The sequence below is a fragment of the Schistocerca cancellata genome, chromosome 2 (assembly GCF_023864275.1).
Source record: "Schistocerca cancellata isolate TAMUIC-IGC-003103 chromosome 2, iqSchCanc2.1, whole genome shotgun sequence".
Lineage (NCBI taxonomy): Eukaryota > Metazoa > Arthropoda > Insecta > Orthoptera > Acrididae > Schistocerca > Schistocerca cancellata.
Genome location: NC_064627.1, coordinates 786,321,982 through 786,347,541, shown reverse-complemented (window position 1 = coordinate 786,347,541; position 25,560 = coordinate 786,321,982). Strand labels below are relative to the sequence as shown.

General features: G+C 39.6%; 1 protein-coding gene across 1 annotated transcript in view; it reads left to right on the top strand.

Annotated features, from left to right (window-relative positions):
• The first annotated feature begins 3,227 nt into the window (after positions 1-3,227).
• LOC126162644 (dihydrolipoyllysine-residue acetyltransferase component of pyruvate dehydrogenase complex, mitochondrial) overlaps positions 3,228-25,560 on the top strand; it is a 73,775-nt gene continuing 51,442 nt past the window's right edge. The window contains exons 1-4 of the mRNA XM_049919281.1: positions 3,228-3,518; positions 4,152-4,318; positions 12,077-12,213; positions 24,336-24,593. Coding sequence (XP_049775238.1) covers positions 3,400-3,518; positions 4,152-4,318; positions 12,077-12,213; positions 24,336-24,593 — 681 coding nt within the window. The 5' untranslated portion in view covers positions 3,228-3,399. The remainder of the gene's footprint in view (positions 3,519-4,151; positions 4,319-12,076; positions 12,214-24,335; positions 24,594-25,560) is intronic.

The following is a 25,560-nucleotide window of genomic DNA, read 5'->3' as shown; positions in this document are numbered from 1 at the left end:
AAAAACTTTGAGGTTCGCCGATGACATTGTAATTCTTTCAGAGACAGCAAAGGACTTGGAAGAGCAGTTGAATGGAATGGATGGTGTCTTGAAGGGGCGATATAAGATGAACATCAACAAAAACAAAACGAGAATAATGGAATGTAGTCGAATTAAGTCGGGTGATGTTGAGGGTATTAGATTAGGAAATGAGACACTTAAAGTAGTAAAGGAGTTTTGCTATTTGGGGAGCAAAATAACTGATCATGGTCGAAGTAGAGAGGATATAAAATGTAGACTGGCAATGGCAAGGAAAGCGTTTCTGAAGAAGAGAAATTTGTTAACATCGAGTATAGATTTAAGTGTCAGAAAGTCATTTCTGAAAGTATTTGTATGGAGTGTAGCCATGTATGGAAGTAAAGCATGGACGATAAATAGTTTGGACAAGAAGAGAATAGAAGCTTTCGAAATGTGGTGCTACAGAAGAATGCTGAAGATTAGATGGGTAGATCACATAATTAATGAGGAAGTATTGAATAAGATTGGGGAGAAGAGAAGTTTGTGGCACAACTTGACCAGAAGAAGGGATTGGTTGGTAGGACATGTTCTGAGGCATCAAGGGATCACCAATTTAGTATTGGAGGGCAGCGTGGAGGGTAAAAATCGTAGGGGGAGACCAAGAGATGAATACACTAAGCAGATTCAGAAGGATGTAGGTTGTAGTAGGTACTGGGAGATGAAGAAGCTTGCACAGGATAGAGTAGCATGGAGAGCTGCATCAAACCAGTCTCAGGACTGAAGACCACAACAACAACAACAACTTTAAATGTCTGAATATTTTACACAAAGTACAGTGAAAAGATCATCTATCGAAACAGTAAAACAATGTTTTTATTTCTACATAGTATTTAAAGCGTTTCACATTATTTAAGACCGTATGTCAATCTTCAGTATCTGCAAAGTTGCACTGGATCACAAGGTGCATTTTCAGGTTTTCCATTGTCAGAGATCTACGGTTGTCGCTTAGGATAGTTTTGTACCTGTAAAAGCTCCTCTCCACTTCACAAGACGTCACTGGAGCGTATTTGAAGGCAGCCAGGTCACTAGAGTTCAGCTTCGTTTCAGTATCTTCAAATGTTTCCCTGAAATACTGTCACTAATTTTGCGCAGTGTAGAATCTCCACGATTCCGTTGGAGAACACTTTGCAATTTGGTTTTCACTTTGTCAGCTACGTGACCACGAGCTCGACCCCACTCACTCTGCACATGTTGCACAATACTCAGTGCCTCACATAGATGAGTGCCAACAGCTTCCAGTCGTTCGATGGCTTTCGATATCACTGAAAAATTGGCATTGATGTACGCCAAGTTTCTAGACAATGTATCTGTAAAAACTTCTTTCACAGTTTTGATAGCGCTTGATTCATCATTATCAAGCTCACAGAATATTGTCTTTATTTGGGTGTAGTTGGCGCTGTAATACTCAGCAACATTAAGCCAAGAATCCTATCATGTAACAACAGGTTTAGGTGGGAGGGGCGTTGAAGGTGCTTGTTCCTTGAATTTCTGCACCCGTAGTGGGGCCTTGACATAGATTTTCTTGCCACAGGAAATTAATTTGTCCATGTCAGGGTAATTTTATCGCACCTTTTCGGCAACTCTGTGCAACGCATGTGCAAGGCAAGTGGCGTACACCATACTGGGGTAGAGAATATATAGCCCTTTGGCTGCTGTAGCCATATATGAAGCACCAAAACGTTGTCTCTTTTCACACCATCCAGCCACAGTAGCTTCAGAGAGTTGTCAAATAAAATAGCAATCGTCGAATTGTTTACTTTATCAAGAGCTTCACAAGTTAGTAGGAGCATATCTCCAGAGTCATCAACTTTTAGAACACTAACAACAACATTTGCAATATATCGCCCACTAATATCCCTAGTTTCATCTATCAACAGCCAGATCTTTTGCTCAGCAATAGTAATTCGTATTTTGTTGAGCATACGGATAAATAGTTCTTTCTCAGTGTAGATTCATCTGGAACTGGATGTGTTGTGTAATTCTTCAAGAACCGTCTGAAGTGTGGATTCTTCAGCTTTTCCAATGGGATGTTGCAGGACACCATCATCTCATACAAATCCTTGCAGAATAATTGCACGGTTGAAGATTGACCTGTCTGTTCAAAAAACAGCGTTTGCCTGCTGTTATTTTCAGCACTTCGTTTCACACAGCTGCTGTGTTTAGCGGTATTACAGTGTTGTTGCACATTAAAGTGCTTTTCTGCACTAACTTTAACTTCACACAGTTTACAAAATAATATTTTCCCATCAGTACTAAAGAATTTCTCTCCAAATTCTCGAACATATCCTCGCATCTTCATACTGTCAGAGCACTTTGCTTTAGGCATGTTGAACAAGGCAAAGGCTGTATTCAAACTGGTTATTGGGAACACCTGTGCGACTGCAATGATTATTACGGCAGAAGCCGCCTTTGTTGGCTCTGAGAGCGTATTGTCGACTCTGCGCAACAATGTTTTATGTTCGCGAAACGACTGTTGTGGTACACCGATTTTCTGCTACAGTCGTGAGAAATAAAGCTGTGTACTAATTTATCTGTTTATCTTTCATAATAGCACGTTAAATATTGTCTCATGAGCAACATATTCATTTTCTTATTCGTGTGTCCCGTATTTTTGGCAAAAGTTGACGGAAATATGGCCTATTACATTAAAAGAGAGCTGCAATATGATCTATTACTAAAATTTGTTGAAATATGACTTATATGCACAATCAAAATACATTTTTCGACACTAAAATGCCTAGATTTGTGTATAAGTTGTTCTAAAATTCACTCTATAGTTCAGAAAAAAATATGACTTGTCATTAAAATCCGGGCCCTACTCATATATTTACCGACAGAGCCAGCGAATTAACATGATATCGAGTATGAATGCACCCTAACGCGGCGGGATTGTCCGTTGACGGGTAGTGAGAATCGATATTGTAGTTCACTCTTCGCTTAAGGGTATAAAATGCCGCAAAAACAGTTCCGCATCTCCACACTGCCACTGACGTAAATTGTTGAAGATTATACTCATATAAAAAACACACCCAACGTTGGGAGCAAGTGTTAATATTTATGAAATCAAAAAATCATGCCTAATTCTTGAATTTATAGAATTCACCTTTTGTTAATTGAATCCCAATTAAGGTCATTGGCGACAGGAGCTGTAGCATAGCCAGCTCAAGTAGGCTATGGCAGTACGCTCACGATAGATTTTCATGTTCTATGTTTTGTAAAATACTCGTAGGAACATCTGTCTTGTATTTCATCCAATCTTTGGTAGTAGCTCTCTGTTCGGTGTTCAGCTGGAAGATCTCCGATAAATAATAGTAGTGCAGAAGTAGAAACAGGAATACGATTATGTTTCGAACGACAGTGGTTCGTGTTGAGTTACTGAGAAATTCCTTTAAGCGAGTTGCCAGAAGCAATGTGATAAGGTGCCTTAGCGTGCAGTGCTCCAAAAACAAGCATATATTGAGGTATGTTTCGTAAGAGAAATAAAGTGTACGGCGCTGTTTCGTAATTTTTGACAGAACATATATTATTCATGGTATCCATGGTTGCAGTTTTAGTTTATGAACCCCAAGTGCGTCTATAAACGGCACAGTCGTGTTGAAGGGAACGTGGTTTTTCAATTATCAGCAAGTACATTTGAAGGACATAGTCCCTAGGTCATGAGACGTTCACGCCGCCACCGAATGAACAACGAGATTTAGTTTTAGAATGTATCCTTTCCTCTCATATTTTCTTGTTTACCATCTAGCCTTCGTGTGACATTGTTTGGGACTAATTTTTTGTTAATTATTTGTTCCCATGGATCAAAACATTGTATCCTGCCAGCCTGTTGTGATAATTTCCGGTGCTATGTGTCACAAATTTAGTTTGAACTTTTCATTTGCCATATGTTCAGAGTTTAATTTATTTCCATCTAACAAGTGTCATGTCCAATTTTTAGTGTGTACCGAACTACACAAACATGCATTGAGATGCTGTATCAGTATAATTTTTTGTGACTCAAAACTGTGTGACGTCAAATAATTGTTGCGAAGGTGGTTTTTCTGTTATAATTAGCCAAGTGAAAACGTTAAAAGTAAAGCAGTTTCTTGTTACAGGTTTGGAAATACTTCCTTTACAAGACACGCTATACTAGTATGGGACAAACCACAAGGATGCTTGCGTTACTTCAGCTCAGATCTTCCACCTCACAACAAAGTTCTTCTGCCTGCACTGTCTCCCACAATGGAGATGGGAACAATAATCAGTTGGGAAAAAAAGGAAGGTTTGTGTCTGCCAGTATTCTGTGTTTTGTGCATATTACAGTGATTGAATATGGATCTTATGCTGAAATTGTTACTCTACAAAGTGCTTGTCCTAAATGGCAGATTCATTTAAGAAAAGTCAGATACATATTCAAACATTAGAGTGTTCAGGGTTATGTCTTCCTGGTGCCCAGGAGACAATACGAGCAATGCATCATTTTAGATAAAATTCTTGTACATGTGAATGCACCAGGTTATGAAATGCACGAATGTTTCCTCATGACAGGGTGTATACTACTAGTCTTCTGCCTGTAAAGTATGTTATAGAACATGACTTCTATCCCTGTCTCAGGATGGGGAAGGGGGGTCGACAGAAGCGTCCGATCCCACGCGTCTGCTTTGACCCTTGATGTAAGGGTGTTGTGTGTGACGTCATGACGGCACGGAGTTTGGTTTGAGTGTAGTTGTCTCCAGTTCTGTTTTATCTTATTTTATTTACTTTTCTGATCTGTTTGTTCTATCCCGTGAGATTTTTTTAAAAAAAAGACAAAAAACACTAATCGGCTACTGAAGCATCTTTATCTTCTATGGGTTGCAGGGTTTACGACCCCTGGGGAGGTGGGTGGGTATTCATGCATGGCTGTCTTCACTTACATGTTGTAGCTACGCAAGGCGTCTAAATTTATTTATATTTAGTTTTTCCCCCCACCCAAAACACCCCATTTCCCGCGCTTGTCCCGTTAGTGTCATTAGGCTTCTTGTGGAAAGTGTGTGTTTTTGTTTCCGCCATATTTGTGACGTCATACGTCAAAGCAGACGGGCGGGATCGGACGCTTCCGTATTTCCGGGAAGGGGAACGGCTTTTTTTTTAAAGCCAAATAAAAAATTGGTCATTAAAACAGCTCTAGGCATGTTTTACGGTGCGCATGTCACATGTCTACAGAGAGGGTAGATTTGCTGTACTGTACATGCATTCATGTCAAAATGGCCCACTGTTCTTTTTTACTGAAAACCCTTCCCTAGTTTTCTCAAGACTGCCATTGGGATGGAATGTCCACAAACAATATAAATTTGTCTTGATGTTATAGTTTACATTATAGAGCTTTAGTCTTTCTGCCAGCTGAATAATCACATGGCAAAACACCTAAAGTCTTCATACAGGTTAAAAGTCATTAGAGAACAACACTGATTATTAGTTGATTGGTTCATTTGGGGAAGGGGACCAAACAGCTAGGGAAATACAGAAGTGTCCGATTCCACCCGTCTGCTTTGACCCATGACATCACAAATATTGTGGAAACGACCATACACTAAGACTCCAATATGGCGCCTATGATGTCATTGTTTAAACTTGACCACAAACACGAAAATACATTGAAAAACCAACACACACACTTTCCACAAAAACCCCAATGAAACTAACGGGACAAGTGTGGGAAGTTGGGGGTTTTTGGCTGGGGACAAAGTAAATATAAACAAATTTAGACACATACCACCATACCAAACAACACACACACAAAGAACAAGAAAGACAACACAAAAACCCCCCAAATTCCACTGAACGCAATATTCTCTGAAATCGGACACTCCTCTTGACCTACATAGCTCAACAGCAGCTCCTGATCCCACAAATTGGAAATGAACACTTCCCTTGACCTATATAGGTCAAACGAAACTACCGATACCAAATCATAAAACCCAAAACTACAACCACGTTCACAATCATCACTACCTCAAAAAAACACAACAAACCAACAAAATTGGAATTGAACACTTCCCTTGACCTGTTATCCTTACGACATCTCCACATCAGCCGTCCCTGGTCTGAGACACCGGAACTTTAGGAAGCCTCCTTTCTTCACGACATACTGATCATTTTACAACTTCGTCCAAAAATATGAATAGTTGAAGAAATTTTATTATAAACAACGTACTGTCCCCCATCATTGCCGACAACCGAAATCTGTTGACCTTGTCAGTCACATCCGTACCTACCAAAGACACAAAAAAAAAGCAATTTACCAAAATTCACACACGACAAACAGAAAAAAACTACAATAATGTTCAGTAATTTGCAGGTACTTTTGTATTCTGGCAGCAGATTTCTTCAGGATTTTCTTAGTGCAAGATAAAAATTCATTCACATAAGAGTATTCCTCTTTTGATAACTCTGAATGTCAATAAATAGTGTGCACAATTCAGTTTGTGTGTTCTAAATTACAGAACGTAGGTGTGTGATTGGAAAATTAAAGTAATGAGTAAAAAGCTTGATCTGTAAATACTGGCTGTACTTGATCATATTTGACTCCATGAGGCCAGAACACAAAACATGAGATATTAAAACTTAGCATGACAGTGGCATTGTCTATTTTCTCAAGAGATGAAATTAAAAAAAGCGTGGGTTTCATTTGTTCCCCATTCAGGAGGTCCACTAGAATATTCAATAGAAATGTTTTGTCTGCCAGTGCTATCATCTAGAACAAAACACACTTGATCAGCTACTACTCATCTTATTTTTTACACATTTTCTTCATACAGAGGTGTTCTTAAATTGCTTTGTTTGGGAACAGACTTTCCATTATACTTCTCCAGCTAAGGTTTCATGATGGGATTGTTGATCACGGAGAGGGTAATATCTACAGGTGGCACTATTGTAAATGTGTAAAAAGAATTCGCTTCAACTTGAACTAGAAAGATGCCAGTATTTTACATGAATGTAGGTTCTCCGAAGTATACTGTTGGTGGAAGGCTCTTGGGTTTCTAGCTGGGTGGCTCTGTTAAAATACCGCAACATAATTTTACACTGTCACCCAGCTGGAAACCTGAGAGCTTTTCGCTAACAGTGTATTAAGGGAGCCCACATTCACATAAACGGCACCTGTATGGGTAGGAGATGCCATGCTGCTTCAAAGAACTGCAGAAGGAATGCACCAGGAAAGCGAAATTGCTAAGCACACTCACTTTCCTTCAGTGACATTAAGATGACATCCTGTCACAGTTTGCATAACTATGACACCCAGTGAAATTGCAGAAGACTAACTGCATTTTATGATGCACAGGCATGGCCACAGTGAGGGAGTGCATTTGCTTTACTCGGAAAGAGCTGGACAAGAATGCATGTACTCTGTTCGCAAGCCACCTGCATATGGCAACGACGCTTCTGGCACATACCTGGGAGTGGGTGGACTGAAGCTCTTAACACAGACAGCAAAGTACAGAAACTACATGCTGCCACAAAACAGCTTAGCAACTTTGACAGACTGTCTGGTGCTTAGACAACCAACAAGGAGGCAAATAACATCAAAGCTATTGTAATAATGAAAACAATCAGTTATTGACAAAATTATTTAATTGGATAGATAGAAAATCTTCCTTCTCATTCTGTACGGTATGTCTCTTCTGGCCCACAATTCTTGGTGACTTTCCTGAAGTCTACCCTTTTTCCTAGACGTCTCCTGTACTTTTCCTTCATCTCTCTTTATTCCCCTTCAACCTTCTGCCTGAAGAAGGAGCCACTGGCCATGAAAGCTTGCCAATTACAACAGTCTTTTATGTGTGTGTTCCGCTGCCCCTTGGTGAGTACAGAGTTATTGTAAATTTGACAAATGAAGTACTGGACTCAGCTAAAATTTCGGCTTCTTGCAAAAGGGCTGAATTTTGCACCCATCCCAAGGACCATACCAAAACAGGACATTATTAGCGGTATGTAGGAAATCTCAGGAAGAAGCAGAGGAGAACTGGCAGGAAACCTGCAGGGTCATCAACAAGTTCAGACTTCAAAAAGTGAACAGAGCGGCAGCAGAATGGGAGGCTAACTAATCACTGACAGATGATGCTGGCTCTGTCCTCCTTCCAGCAAACAAAGGAATTGTAACAGTGCTTATACACACCAACAATTACTGTCATAAAATTGGCTTACTGCTACAGGACTCGGCTAACAGGAGTGATGACCAGGAAAACAGAGGCTCTGCTGAAGAATTCAGATCGACCAGAGGCAGTGAAGAACTGACTGTACCCCAGGCTGCCATTGACAGCACATATGTATGGACTGTCGAAAATCCACAGGGAAGAGGTGCCTCTGCAGCCGATACTAGACACCATCAGTTCACACAATTACAGACTGACCAAACATTTGATGATGTTTCTAAAACCCCTTGTGGCACACTGTTCTCATCACGTTAAGAACTTGGCCAATTTTGTGAAAATACTTCAGGCTATGCGATTACTAAGAGATGACCTCCTTTGAGTTTCAACATTACATCACTGTTCACAAAAGTACCTCTATAAGACTCATTGGTACTGCTATCTCAACATTTCGAGCTGCAAATAGTTTCTCTTTGAACGTGTACTGATGACCACCTACTAGAAGTGCAGTGGAGAGTTTTATGAATAGATGAATGGAATGGCTGAGAGATCCTTGCTGGCTCCAGGGATTGCAAACCTCTGCATGAAATGCTGTGAGGAGATGGCTCTTCAACCTGCTAGCTAGAAACCCAAGCACTTCTTCTGCTATGTCGATATTACTTTTGTGGTATGGGAATGTGGCAGACAGGCAGTGGACAAGTTTCTGGACCCCCTTAAAAGCACCTGTTGTGACATTGCTTCCACTGTGGAAATAGAGGAGAATTGTTTCTTTCTTTCTTTCCTCGACATACTAATAAGGAAGAAGCAGGTGGTACACTAGACCATTCAGTATATGGAAAGAAGACACACACCCCTGTACCTGCACGCAATAAGCTGCCACCATGCATCGTAACAGCAGTCAGTTTCGACTGCATGTCATCAGGTGAACTAAAATACCTGAAGGAAGTATTCTGCAAAAATGGCACAATGAAGCACAAATTAGTTTGGCATTCAAGAAGAGACAAGACAACAGGAAGAGGAAGACGAAAAAGGAAAGCAGTTGCTTTGCTCCCATACCTGGGACTGACCTCAGCCAAAATTGCAAGGCTGCCCATGAAATTGAACATAAATACCACCTTCTGACCACCACTTGAGATGAAAGAATGACCTGGCTCTGCATAAGGCCCAGTGAATATGGACAAACCGGGAATATACGGCATCGTCTGCAAATGTGGCCAGTAGTACATTGGGCAAACTGTATTTTGAAATGCCGCCTGGAGCACATCAGATATGTGGAACTGGGACAGACAGAAAAATCAGCAATAGCAGAAATAGCCTCAAGGAAGATCACAGCTTTGACTTGCAGAACATCAAGGTGCTTTACTAGCAACCGGCTGTTGGGATTGTGTTGTAGGGGAAACCATCGAAATACAGGTTTGCGACAATCTTGTCATCAGAAAGAAAGAATACCAGCTAAGTGCAGTAGGGAATCTGGTATTAGCAGCAATAGGACAAGAGCATGACCAGCACCATCCTGCTCATGAGATGCAGCCAGAATGCCCATACAAAGACGTGAACAGAGCACCCACTACCCCCACCAACGTTGCCTCAGCTCCCTCCCTACCTGCCAGCTGGACAATGCACTTCACCAGTGGATGATGAGTATGGTGCAACAATGAAATTACAAATGGTGCACCATAACTACAAAGCTGTTTTACAGTGTCATGCATTCTTGGAACACTTGTTTCAAATGTTGGTGTCTTGGATGCAGGTTAAAAGCAAAAATTAACTAAGCAAAAGAGAACCAAATGTTGTACAGTGACACTTAACACTGTGTGAATGATGTACTGAATCTGACTTTCATGCTTGTGGAGTGCCCGCATGACAGGTGCTCTGCGGTCATTCAGCATGACAGCTGTTGTTAGCACTGACTTACCAAATGTTGCTGCCTTCCAGAAATTTTCATAATTGTCAAAATTAATAGAGATAAATAATAATTATGGGTGTACTGTATTTCATTTTATTTTTGTTTTGTGATTGGTTTATTTGTAGTTTTTTAGCATTTCATCGATTTTCTTTCACATATCATATTTTAACGACTATAAGACACACTTTAATTTTTAAACAGTTTTTTTTAAGAGATAACATTTTTACCATTTTTATTTTCTCCTCCTCCTCCTCCTCCTCTTTATTGTCATTGTTATCCTCTTCACATATAAGATGCTCTTCACAGCCATCGAGAGTGTTAAGTATGCTACACTTCTTGGAAGATTAACAATTATGTCTTCTCTCACTGTAGACCACGACTACTTCATTCACTGACACCTTTGTTTGATTGTAGGTCGTTGCATATCTCCCTTTGGTGTGGATTCGTGGTGGGTTTCATCCATTTGTTCCATTCCTCTCCCATATACACTTGAAACCGTTTATTTATTGCTACATCAAGAGGTTGCAGTTGTGAATTAAGTCCTCCCAGAATAACAGCAAGCTCTGTATTTCCATGTCGCAATTTATCTTTCACAGAATTTTCCAAATGATTACCAAAGTGATCTAGCACAAGAAGGTATCTCTTATCCAATATAGTATCTCTCCCACACCCATAATCTGTAATTTCATACCAGCCTTGTACATTCAACCCTTGACATGTAAGTGAACACCACCACATGGTGTTATTTCAGAAAGTTTTGGCGTTGTTGTGCCCTTGAAAATGATCATTGGTTAAAGTTTAGTACTGTCAGCACAACATGAAAAAACAACAATGTAGTGCATTTTTTCATGTCCTCCTTGTTTTTATAGTTACAGTTTTAGTGCCTGTCATGGCAACAGTTCTGTTACATGGTGCATTGTCAGAGTAGTTTTCTCCATATTCACTATTTTGCTTAGTGCATCACTGGTTTTCTTTAGATGTTGAATAATAAAACAATGGAAAGATATTTTCTCTTCATACTCTTGTGGCATTTTCTGAAATATTTTGGTTTTGGTTCGCTTACTAAGTCCACGATGCTTCATAAACCTGTAGCAGCTACCAACTCCACCATTAGTCTTATTAAGTTCCACTGTAGCTTACTTGGGAGTATGTAATTGGATCATTTTTGTATTAATTCCATTGTCATTTTGATGGTATCCTTGAATCCATTTCAATATATCATTTTCTAGTTTTGGTCATTTTGCATTCAGTCGTCTGTTTGCTAATTTAGTCTTCTTTTTTGTCAGTTCTGTACTATCCCACCAATTGCAAATGGTTTTTTTTTTCTTTTGTTGGAGGGCTGAAATGCTGCTGTTTCCATGTTCTTCTGCATATGCAGTTTCTATCAGTTTATAGCCCGCATCATATGAATACTTTTTTTTTCTTTTTTGCATTATGAAACTAGCTACTAACAAAAATATTATATTGTTACCAATAACACAAATCACTTCCAGTTCAAGTTCACTGGCACCATGGACTGCAATGACAGGACATTGTCTAGACAGAGTTCTGGGTTTGTGATGATGGAGTGGGAGAGAGACATTGTTAGCAAACTTATGAATCCCTCCAACTCACGTTCATCGCATGGGTTCACTGCTGCTGCCAGTTGAATCCAGTGTTGCCAGATAGAGAGAGGTTTTCCGCAGTGTTGAATAAATGGCCATTTTTAAGACTGGCGGGAATTTTAAATCAAACACTGCACATTTTTATATTAATTTGGAGTATAATATGCACCTGAATTTTGGAGGCAAATTTTTTAAGAAAAAAGGGCATCTTATATTTTGTAAAATATAATATCAGCTTGAATAATAGCATATTACCGAATGATTGGTTGTATAATGGGTGTTAGTGGGAGAGTAGTAATCATAGGAACTGAACTTGCAATAATTAACTGCGGGACATTATTTTCATAACTTTGCTCTGTAGGTTTACTTTGCTTCATTTGTTCTTTGGCTTCATTATATTCCAGGTGACAAGCTGAATGAAGGAGATTTGCTGGCAGAAATAGAAACCGATAAGGCTACAATGGGATTTGAAACACCAGAGGAAGGCTATCTTGCGAAGATACTTGTACCAGCAGGGACAAAAGATGTTCCTATTGGAAAGGTGATACAGCTGTTTCATATAATTTTGGCTCTGAATCAGTACTAATAGGTGTCATCACTCTCCGTAGGATACACAGACTCAGTCATAACGTTTCATTTTACTGTCGTCAATGGGGAAGAATGGAGTGGAAGTGTGTCTAGCAGTTAAGTTTTGTGCCACAACTAGGTTATTTTAAATTGTGGGCCCTCATATGCCTGAGATTATTGATGTTTACAATATGAAGTTTAGAAAAAGTGTCTGTAATTTCATTGACTTTTGGCATAAAAGGGAGGAGGATAGCAGATCTGTTCTCTAATTTAAATATTATGCCTTCATTGGGTAACTGGCAGAGGATGTACTAATAAAACTGGGAAACTTTCAGCAAAGGGTGCTAGGAACGTATAAGTGTGGTTACACCATGCATAAACAGTGAGATAGGCAATTGATGTTTCGAAACTCATAAAGTGTAACAGTTAACAAGCCAAAACAGAGAACTTACGAAATTTTCCACATTTTTTACACAGAAAGGTTCTGTGCAGCTTCTTGATACTAAAATGTATAGTCAGTCTTATTTGAAACCCTCATACCTGTTATTAATAACTTTGCTTATATCTTGACCACACTTTTATTTTTTAATAACGTTACACGTTTCAATATGCCGTCATTTTCAAAGGCGGCATTAGATACATTGTATCACATCAGCATTCTCAATCATGAGACAAGTGCAAAGTAAAGTTATTAAAAGGGCATCCAAATGGCCACATCATCTCACAGCATATCGTGCAAATTGCACCTCATGTTTCTGTAGGTGCATGGTTGGTTTCTTAGTATACAGCAGCTTGGATGATTTTCAGGAAGATATCAAAATTAGAAAAACGAAGACCTTAGACTTCCTTACTCCATTATGTTACAAACAACTAAATTTGCTACATCTGTTGATGCTAACATTGTAATTTTGAGAACTAAAGGAACATGCGAGACATTGTTTAGTTGTACACAAACTGAGAACTCAATACACATTTTGTCATGGTGGTCTCAAGAAATAGCTGAGACCAACAGAAACATTTGAGGAGCTTTATGGAACAGAAGGGGGTTTCTTGGGAACAGTGCATTGCTTCAATGAATGCACATGCAACAGACAACTTTTGACACAATGGACATTCTTTTCTAGCTGGAATACTTGGAGTTTCAGACCGAGGAGGACTTCAAATCAATCCTTTTACACAAGTAGAATTACTCATGGCATACCATGCCAAAGTATCAGCTTCAAAAAAATAATTACTTCAAATCGAAATTTAACAGAAAGTACATTCTGTTTTTTTAACACCTGACAGAGACCAATAAAAGACCTTTCACAGACGGATTGAAACAGTGCCCTAACACAGTATAAAGATATCTCCCAAACCCAGGTACCATACACAACAAATGCTTCACCACCTCGGTGGTTAAAGCAAACAAAGTATCCTGATGACGTTTAACAAAATTTGATTAGACAGAATATGATCAGCATAATATAATCAAGTGACAATTGAGAAGACATGGACACGCTCCCAGGATCATGGATATAGTTTTTCACCTACGAAATTCTGGGGCATGCCCACCCATACTCTGAATTCAATCTGTCAGAACTGGTAGAATAATTTAGCTTTTTAGGCCTGCTGCTTCACCATGTGCAGCAGTTCAAAACTAAGTGCTCTGCACCTCCTTGAAAACACTGCTTGGGGAGCAAATTGGCAAACTATATTAAAATTTTACCAGCCATTGATTTCCTTATGTGTCAGTAACTCCGTCTGTTTTAGGCCTACTAGACCTTGTGCATCCCATTGGAGAATCCTTGCAACCGGAGCTTTCTGCACAAGACATGGTCGTTGTAATTTAATCCAACCCAAAAAAAAGTCTGTTAAAAAAACTATTCTTAATTATGAACATTACCATACAAAATGTTTCATAGTTAGCTTTACAAAAATTACAGAGTCACCATATTTATTGAAGGCAACTACTTACCACCACAAGAATTTATTTTGTCAGTATTGTGTTTTAACTTTTCGCACAATATAAGAAACACTGTTAAATAACATGTTTGCTTCCAGAAAAAAAACTTTAACTTGATATGGAATCATAATTTCTGTAAAGTGCAATTTAGTTAAGTGCAGAAATTTATCAATCTTCACTATTTTCTCAGATCGTTTCTCTCCTAAATTAATCCTTAATTTGGGCCACATATCTGTGTAGGTGCAAATGATTTTGTCAGTGGATGCAGTGCTGGCAGTGTAAGAGATGAGGCGCAGATATAGTAGTTGTAAGAAGGGGTTATTGTTTTCAATAAATAATTCATATGAATTTAAATTGAACTATTTAATCATCAGCACAGAAAGAAACCCAAAAATCTCACTGAAACCCATAAAAATTTGCTGGGGTGGGATTTTAAAAAATACTGTTTTTTTTTTTTCTCAGCCATGGCACAAGTGTCTCCCTGTTGAAGTATGTATTCTATCTTTAAAGATATGCTGTTAACATTTACTATAGATCAAAACATCTGTGTTAAGCAATGTGTTTCCAGATCCCCAATGTCCGCCTTCGTATGTATGTTTTAACCATAGAGAACAACAGTGGTTAGGCTAAAAGACATTCACCAAGAAAAGTTTCTTTTTCTCCCCCTGTAACTTATCTGCCTGTTCCACAGATGATCTCCCCCCCCCCCCCAAACTGCCTCCCTTGCTGCCCCCCCCCCCTCTCTCTCTCTCTCTCTCTCTCTCTCTCTCTCTCTCTCTCTCTCTCTCTCTCTCTCTCTGTGTGTGTGTGTGTGTGTGTGTGTGTGTGTGTGTGTGAGAGAGAGAGAGAGAGAGAGAGAGAGAGAGAGAGAGAAGTGGTATTCACTTGACCTACCCACTTGACCTACCTACAGCATAGATTACTTCATGACATACCATTGCCATAGTTTCTAGATGATGACACACTGAAAGCACTTCACGTTTTCTGTTGTAATAGTTGACTAATGAGGTGGAATTGGAAGGGAGGGAACACCCGCCATTTGTTTTGCCCCATAGAAATGGGAGTCCAAGCTAGGCTCCATTCCAGTCGAGACATCAATCCACAAATCTTACCTCCTTGCACTTGAAATAAATGTAAATAGCCCTTATCACCCACAATACATTGAATGACTTTTCAGTTTTTTCAATGTCAATGCAGAGGGAGGAAAAAAGGAAATTGGAGGATACATCTTTCACACTAGCACTTATTGTGGAAGATATTTTGGGTGCACACTTCTTCTGCTGCTATCTCTTCATCGGCACATTTTCTCCATCTTATTTTATCAATACTCTCAGTTCACTGATCTCTGTAAGTCAGGTCTTGTGACATAACACCTCCTCTTGATCAGACTGTCTACATTACATGCAAAACTGTGGCTCATTAAGAAGACAGAGAGATAAAAAACCACACTGTTGTGTTTTTCCGAAACCTCATTTGTTGTCATTTAGGCACATTATTTTTGTTCATTCAGGCATGTAGTTCATGGTAACAAGAAGTCTTTGCCCCCCCCCCCCCCTTTGCAAGGGTCAGAAATTTAGCAGCTGCTGGAATATAAAATTGTGCAATCAATAATTGATGAATATTCTGATACAGGTATAGGGCAGTGATGGGATAGTAGAAACTTGCTCTGATAAAAGTACCTGCAAACTTTGGCACACTTATTTTCGTGATTCGTCTTTTTGGTATATGTGAAGTTGTAGGCAAATAAAACGGCAGCTATAAAGACTCAGTACTGTTTGGGAAAATTTGTATCTTCTGTTAGCTTTTCCACGTGATCTCGTCAGTACCAATTAAGTTGTTCTTTGGTTTCCTGACAGCTGTGAAGGTTCGTTTAACTATGGCATATTTTTTGCCTCCATTTTTGTTCAACTGAGCAAGTGCTTTCTCACTCTGACATTCAGAAGATAGTCAATAGAGGTGATATTCATACCTCAGTAAGGACAGCACTTAAAACAGTGGTTTCTTCCCAGCCTATGGAACAAACTTGATAGGCTGCCACAAACTATTCTTTGACAATATATCTTGAAGACATGTTTAAAAATCCTTCGTATTGGTCACATGCATGTTACATCATTACTTGTTCATCTTCAGAGTAACTGTTCTACCACTGTCCATTAACAACAAAGCTATTATGCATTAGAGTTCAGTACTACCTTAGATGCATATAATGTCACGCAGTTGTTTCCTGTTTCTTAATACACTGTAAACTGCCACATCTCCAACCAGTCTACAGCAGTTGTTGCATTCAGCTATTTGTGAATGTTAGAATTTCTGAACTTAATGGTCATTTTTGTGTAATTTGTGAACACAAAACTCACGTGGTTATACTGATGGTTCCCCATTTCTCCTGAATTGGTAGATAATTCTTCATCGTCGTCATGGTCTTCAGTGCTGAGACTGGTTTGATGCAGCTCTCCGTGCTACTCTATCCTGTGCAAGCTTCATCTCCCAGTACCTACTGCAGCCTACATCCTTCTGAATCTGCTTAGTGTATTCATCTCTTGATCTCCCTCTACAATTTTTACCCTCCACGCTGCCCTCCAGTGCTAAATTGGTGATCCCTTGATGCCTCAGAACATGTCCTACCAACCGATCCCTTCTTCTAGTCAAGTTGTGCCAAAAACTCCTCTTCTCCCCAATTCTATTCAATACCTCCCCATTAGTTATGTGATCTACCCATCTAATCTTCAGCATTCTTCTGTAGCACCACATTTCGAAAGCTTCTATTCTCTTCTTGTCCAAACTATTTATCGTCCATGCTTTACTTCCATACATGGATACACTCCATACAAATACTTTCAGAAATGACTTCCTGACACTTAAATCAATACTTGATGATAACAAATTTCTATTCTTCAGAAAAGCTTTCCTTGCCATTGCCAATCTACATTTTATATCCTCTCTACTTCGACCATCATCAGTTATTTTGCTCCCCAAATAGCAAAACTCCTTTACTACTTTAAGTGTCTCATTTCCTAATATAATTTCCTCAGCATCACCCAACTTAATTCGACTACATTCCATTATCCTCGTTTTGCTTTTGTTGATGTTCATCTTATACCCTCCTTTCAAGACACTGTCCATTCCGTTCAACTGCTCTTCCAAGTCCTTTGCTGTCTCTGACAGAATTACAATGTCGTCGGCGAACCTCAAAGTTTTTATTTCTTCTCCATGGATTTTAATACCTACTCCTAATTTTTCTTTTGTTTCCTTTACTGCTTGCTCAATATACAGATTGAATAGCATCGGGGAGAGGCTACAACCCTGTCTCACTCCCTTCCCAACCACTGCTTCCCTTTCATGCCCCTCAACTCTTATAACTGCCATCTGCTTTCTGTACAAATTGTAAATAGCCTTTCGCTCTTTGTATTTTACGCCTGCCACCTTCAGAATTTGAAAGAGAGTATTCCAGTCAACATTGTCAAAAGCTTTCTCTAAGTCTACAAATGCTAGAAACATAGGTTTGCCTTTCCTTAATCTCTCTTCTAAGATAAGTCGTAGTGTCAGTATTGCCTCAAGAGTTCCAACTTTTCTACGGAATCCAAACTGATCTTCCCCAAGGTCGGCTTCTACCAGTTTTTCCATTCATCTGTAAAGAATTTGCGTTAGTATTTTGCAGCTGTGACTTATTAAACTGATAGTTTTAAATAGCAAACATTGGCAATAATGGTAATCTGTGTGAATATTTCTAACTTTTACCATGGTATAATAATCAGAACTACACTGAAAAAGATTCTTTATTGCAATTGTCCAGATATTACACAGAATTCCCTTTTATTTCCATAAATTGATTTCATTATATATCTCTAAATCTCTAGTTTCACTGTTGCAACTTAATTAGTCATAAGATAACAGAGCAGCACATCTGATGGATTGGTTGGTTATTAGAATGAGACACTTGAGCGGTTTAGGTATAGTATAGTATGGGTGGTATTGTTAAGTACAGGAAGGACCAATAAGAGAGTAGCATTGTGTGGTGGGAGTTTCAGATTGAAAATATTCCATTTATCACAACTTTGCAGAAGATAAATTAATCAATTAATTTTTACCGGTCATGTGATAGGTGCTCAGTTCTTGTCACATTGATACTTGCTTTGAGCTGCATGCAGCTTGTGGGTCACAGGTTGGACACCCCTGCTCTAAACCATGATTAGAAACATGAGGGCCTCCTTACAACACATTGGCGATTTGAAATTTCTGCGAGACAAGTGATGGAGCCAGACACTAGCAAATCATTATTATTTAAAAAGTGTTATGCTTGCTGCGATGCATAGGTACATGCAGGGCCTTGCCAGATGTAGGTGGCTGTATACTGGAAACATTGCTTCCTCCCACTGCAATAAAATTATTATATTAGAGCTGTAGTTAACCCAAATTCCAGAGATGGGAATTATTCTCCTACATACAGTATCTTTTCATCCTGTCCTGGACTTAGCCTGCATTAGCATAGCCCTTCCTCCGTAGATGTTGTATGTAAGAACTGTGCATGTCAGGATGGTATCAGGTGGGCATCCAGGGTGTTTTTCCTACATATAAAATGAGAAATGTCAGGATTCAGGGAAAAAATGGGTTTTATTCCCAAGACCCACCGCTAAGGGATACAAACTGGCTACGGCCACAGAGTGAACCACATGTGGTATGGAAAGAGAATTTCACCCTCAATAGGAAGGATTTGTGGATACATCCAGAGGGTAAGAAAGCTGGCAGGCAAGAGAGACACACACTGTTCTGGCCGTTACCTCGCCAACCCTCTTGCGAACCTCACGTGACGGCACCCAGTTGTCCCCATTGGTGGGTTTGTGGCAGAAAGCTGGCGAGTCTCTCAGCAGTACCATGACAGCGTCCCTGGCACAACGTAATAGCGTGGGAGCCAGTCAGAAGTACTGCAGAGTAGTTTACATAACTGCTCACAGCACTGCCTAAGGCCAAGTTAAAATGATGGGAGTAGAATACAATAAAAAAAATTTACCATTATTACCCATTACCATGTAAAATTCCTTCCCCTTTCCAAGAGAGCTGGTTATGGGTCTGTGGTCATTATAATTTCTGATACTGATCACTCTTAATGACCACTTCAAAAAACAGTGTTTTTCTTTTGATATACCTGGAAGGCGACAAACATTTAGTGTTTTTTACTTAAAAAGGGTCTTAAAACTAATGGAGGCTTAACTTCTCATTTTAAAAAATTGATCATGAAATATGCAATAGGGGCAGGGGGTACAAAGTTTGTGTTTCTACTTTACAGTTTCATTATCCATTGGTGTCACTTGAGTCCTTCATAATTGGACATATCTGGTAATATAATGTCTTTTTCTGCACACTTTGCGAAGTCATCAGAGTCAGTGCAACAGCCGGTAGTCGACCGTGTACATGGAGCCAAGGTGGTGGTGGGTGCAGTGGCAGCGACCACCTGGGCTGTAGCTGAGCTGAAGTTCATTGTCACCTGGGCACCATAATACGGACCTGGAGTCGAGATGATTAGAGGACTGGCTGGCCGTATGGGAGTGTATCGAGCTCCAGCGACTGCAACACTCGCAGGCGGGAATAGCATCAATGGAGGCTCAAGTGACTCACAATAAACAGGGGTAAACTAACAGTAAGTGATAGGAACGAATACAGAATGACCCTGTTAGAGACATAATTGGCAGTTGATCAAACCAGGTATCAAGCATTTTAATTACAAATAGATAGTTTGTTTTTACTCCTGGTATCGGAAAACTACTTTTCCATAAAGTGTTTTTAACAGATTTGCATAAAATTTGAGTAGACAGTTACATGAAACACTATATCTTAACTTATTGGTAGGGCCGTTTCTGTGAAGTAGTGTGACTCATCTGACATTATCCACGGTATTCACTGTCTGAATGGGAATGTAGTACAACCTGTATTGGTGGCTCGCGGGGTTTACAGTAGCCATATGTATACCAAATCCATGCAAAGAAGCCATTGACTAGTAGAACTACACATACAGATGTAACATTGGAAATGACCACTCGTTTGGAATAATTCTGAGTGTGCCATTCAGCAATTTGTACGGTAGTAAACTTAGTGACGAAGGAACACAATTTCGTGACAACCAACAAGCAGTGAAGTTGTATTCCTATCCCTTGAGGTTAGGCATGCATTACTGAAATGCGAAGCACTCGACATCTTTGTAAGGCATTTCTTTTATTAGGACACTGTTGGTGCCTTATGGCAAGACCTGAGTAAGCGAGATGGATTACTGCAAAAAGAGAGGAGTGATACCTCGGTATAATGTGGCTGGAAAAGAATGCATTAGTCTTGGTACTGTTGGAGAAATTAGCCCCAATCACTCCAGCTAGATCCTCATTTACAGAAGAAAGCAATTGAGAATAAGCTTGACAGCATGGCAATAGGGTAAGCAATGAAAGTGAGAGGGTCAAAAAAATTAACTGCAGCAGCATGCAATTGTGGGTGCCGACTGGCAATTCCAGGAGAACAGATGCATATGCACTGTGCCCCATCAGTAGCATAAATAAACATGTCATCAGAATCAATCAAAGCTTACTCGATCTACCGCAGAAATCAATAGGTGTATAATTTTCACGTCAATCGATAGACTATGTGTTTCGGCATTTCTGTTTGCCTAAAGTCACAGTAGTATGGCCACTAAGCAAGTTCTTCGCAAGTCGGTGTGCCATATTTTGACATATGTGACAGAGCTTGTGGCATCACCAAGACAATGATTCTGAATGTATTTTTGTGCAGGTAACTGCTAGTGGTTCTCATGGGCTAATCTTTTGCTATCTCCCATTTTACTGGGGATTACTACTGTACCTTAATTATTGAAGTAACATGCATTATGGCACCCACACTGTGCTTGGATTCAGCATCAAAAGTATATTTTGTGTAAAGTGCACTGCATGCATGTCTCAGTGAAAGCAAATAAATTTACAGTATTTAGATAAGGAGGCGCGCGCGCACACACACACACATATCCATCCGCACATACACAGACACAAGCAGACATTTGTAAAGGCCTGTACTCTTTATTACTGCAGGTCATCATTGATGGCCTTTGCAGTGATGTATTCAACCTACCTGCGATATCTTATGAATTGTTGTGCTGCACTGGATATTCTTGCAGGTGGTGGCAGTTGTTTTTCCAGAGACGAACTTACCTTGAAGTCTGAAAACTGCAAGTTGACATTGTAAATCATAAAAAGTAGCTTGAAGTGTTGTTTTTTGTGTATTTTTTGAGGACACGTATAACTGTGTTTGGTAAAATCAATAAGCTGTTTTGATGTGCAAAGGGGAGATTGTGGCTGTATTCCAAAGTTTTCTAACTGTGTTATGTAAAGGTGCTGGATGTTGCAGCTAAGTGAGGCTCGGCATGGTTTCTGTGGCACAATACCAGTGGTATGTGCCGTAATCAGCAGGATCCAGTGTCGTGGTGGTGGCAAGCATACTTCTGGAGTGTGAGCTGCTTGTCCAGTGTCTTCATGATGAAACAATACTCACACAGCTGAAACACGTTCGAAAATGTACCTGGCTCGTTGGCACAGTGGTAGAATCAATATCAGATTGTAATACTCAGTAGTTTTATGTTATAGTTACATAAACAAAGCACATAATTCACTTCAATTAAGTTTTGTGATGTAAGGAGGCTACTGGAAGTACTGCAGATTGATAATCTGGTTACGCATAGTCACTTTCAGATGCTGAAGTCCTCATACATTATTTGCAGCTACAAAATAAATGGCAATTCTTGCCCTAATTTGAGTGAAGCATTATTGAACACGATCGGTAATTGGTATTACTTGCATGGTATCCTAAGTAGAACTTCATGATATTTGTATCTTAATATGCAATTTTTGCTTTGTTTGAAATCTCTATTAGGAGTACATTTACTCGGGTAGGATTTGACTATATTGGCTATATTGGTGTGTTATAATCAATCAGTCAATCTCTCTCTCTCTCTCTCTCTCTCTCTCTCTCTCCCACTCTCACACACACACACACACACACACACACACACACACACACACACACACCTTAGCGGGCGCCCTTGCTATAAAATGTAGACTTCCGTTAATAACTCCTGCTACAGTGACAGAAAAGAGAGCCAAATCTGTCAGGAAGTGTTAACTGAAATTTGTAATGGGGCTGGTAGGCTTGTGTTTACTCAGAACTATGTCCATTATGGTTCTGCTTCTTCAATCACACAACAGTGTCAGGTCGTGTGAGAAACTAGAAATATTTTGCTTTATCCAAAGAAAGCTATTAGGTTTAGCTTACATGGTAGGATTGGTATGGTGGATTGTGCAGAATGGTTTCTTGTGAGCTCTGAGCAGTCTAATATTGGACTTTGTTTAACCATTAGGAAAGTGCATAACTGTTTATTTGATAACAGATTTTATGTTTTAACTTTACATTTCAATAATTGTTTGCCAAGTGGGGATATAGTGAGTGTTTTATGAAGGAAACTAATCTTCTGGTGTACTCTAGTTAGTACAAAATGCATGTGTGTAGGTCATAAACGTTGCCGGACAGCTGCCCACCATATTACGTCAGAGCGATGGCCGCCGCTTGTTGCTATAAGTGGTGGGGAGCTGGTGCATACTCGTACCTCAGCCCACGGGCAACAGTGTGGTGTCACTCGCTGTAGTGGCTAAGCTTTTCCAATTGTAACTTGTGAATATTTCCTATCAGGAGGAAGCAAAAATGTTTACCAGGCAATCGGTGAATGATCATATGGTGTAGAAATCTTTAGTGGCATGCCTGTGGCCCTGTTGCATCTAAGGTGTCGAGAGTAAGCTTATCTATTAGTTTCTTGTTTTATAATAAATTTTCTTTACTATTAGATAGTAATTAACAATCTTGAACCTGAGTCAGATTGAATTGCTGTCTCAGTGTGTAAAATTTGAGTGTAAAATAACAGTCATGGCTTTGTTTTAAAAGTGGACTTCTATTTCAACTCGTATAAGAGTCAAGTACTGCATATAAGTTAGCTGTGTTAGTGAACCATTTCGTCGTTGTGTAAGTAACATTGTGTGACACCAAAAGTAATGGCAGTGGGTAACGTATTACATTTGTATTACACTCTTTGTAGACATACATAGCATTTTGCTCATGACAATATAAATAATTGACTGAGAAAACATCTCATAATACTTGTTAAGAAATAGAATTTCACTATACATGAGGAAGAAATGAAACAGTCGTGTACCAGTAACAGCTGTTTCTTGCAAGTGCAGAATTTTATCTACTCTTCTATTTTTACTTTAACTGCCCTCTTCCCCCACCCCATTTTATTTTTGTTCCTAGCACTCTTTCTTTGTAGTCTTTAGCTGCATTATACTTTATAATTTTTATTTTCCTTTCTTCTGTCATTTTTGATCTGATGTACTTATACCTCTTCCTTTTTCTGATGTCTTTTCATTTACTTTTGTCTCCCTTTCTTTGCACAGCAACTTGGGTTCTTTCAACATCCTGTTGAGTGACTTTCACCTTTTTTCTGTCTTGACAAATCAATCATCCTTTCCTCTCGAATGAAGGGAAATATAGTTCCAAAAGTTAGGAGTATTTTCTGTTTTAAGTATTTTCATCGGTAGTACTGGGAGTTAACTTCTAAAGGGATGTTCTGGGTAGACTTTGACTCTTTACAGTTGTGTTAAAGACTTGGGGCAAGAAACAGGGGAACACGGAGGTAGGAGGGTGGGGGAGGAAGTTCTCCTCCTCCTCCTCCTCCTCCTCCTCCTCCTCCCTTGTCCTACCCAGAGTATTTTATGTCAATAACATATAGTGAAATTTTTGATAGATCTCCCAGGGCTACATGCAAGATTGCCTGCAGAAATCTATGGAATGCCTTTGTAAACCCTGACATCGATATTTGAAGTACTTCTGTTCAGTTATTCATTGAAGTTGTACAGAAATATTAGTGTTGGAAAACTTTGGTAATTGCTATATTGTTCACAACGTAGGTGTAAAATTGTTTCTATCACATACATAATGCTATGTCATTAGAGATGTTTATTCCGTTGTGCTCTTTGTTTTCTGTTAAAGAATATTTAGACTTTTACTTTTATAGGAAAAAGCAGTTTTTTTTTAATTTATGTACTACATGATGTGAATTTGTTTCTATGCCTTAGCTTGTCTGCATAATAGTGGCGAATGAGGCAGATGTGGCAGCTTTTAAAGATTTTGTGGATACTGGTGCACCAGCACCAAAACCAGCTGCTCCATCCCCAGAAGCAGCTGCTCCACCACCACCATCAGCAGCAGCAGCGCCACCACCACCGCCACCACAACCTGTGGCACCACCTGCCCAAGCACCACCAGCAGGAGAGAGGGTCTATGCTAGCCCCTTGGCGAGGAGAATTGCAACAGAAAAAGGTGTTCAACTGACTGTGAGTTGATTGTTAGTTTCTTTTTAATTTCTGCTTCATCATGACACTTCATGTTTTTATTACTCATAGACCATATGTAGTGCACTACTGATGGAAATGGAAAATACACAATGAATACCTTGATCGAACACCACTAAGGTGATACTCCAGTATTTCCATTCCTAAGGGATATGTCAATTAAAATTTCATCCTCATGTGAGCATATTTTCAGTACAGAAAAGAGCCATTCCTGCAACTGAATGTTGAGAGAACATTGTGGCTTTTGGGTGTGTTTAATGTTACTGTAACTTTTTGCATGGAGATTGCAACACAGCATGTCCAGAGAATGTTTACATGCAAATTATTGCAATCTGTTGGACTTAGAGAATGGTTAAATCATTGGCACGAGGGACATGAGAACATCGTACCAACAGTTTGCACAGACAATTGACTGCAGAATGACGGCTGACAAGATCGACTGAGGAAAAGTGTGGCAAGAAAAGTGTGCACAGATCCTTACAGCAGGGCTACAACATGAGAAGATACGAGTGTTCAAGGGCCCTGACAGATAGCCAGATAACAGCTGAAATTCTGACTGAGGTTACAGGCAGAATCACCACAACCTGTCAGGAACAATTATTGGAAGCTGGATTGAGATCTAGTTGCCACATGTTTTGTAACTGCTGACACAACGCCAAACAAAATAGACCTATGTGGTGCAGAGTTAGTCAGTTGGGATATAGACTAGCATTCTGTGGTAAAAATGAAATAAGCATTTGGCATCATTGGCCGGGTCCGGCAGTGAGTCTCATTTCTGCTTGTGGCAGTCAGAGTGACCCCATTACGTCTGACAGGTCAGGTCCTCTACAAAGCAAGCAGCAATTATCAAGACCCATATATCCCAACTCCTGGAAACGTGGGATGAGTTATTGGATATGACAACCTAAATGTTGAAGGGTGGCTGAGTGTTTGCCAGTATGCGGCAACA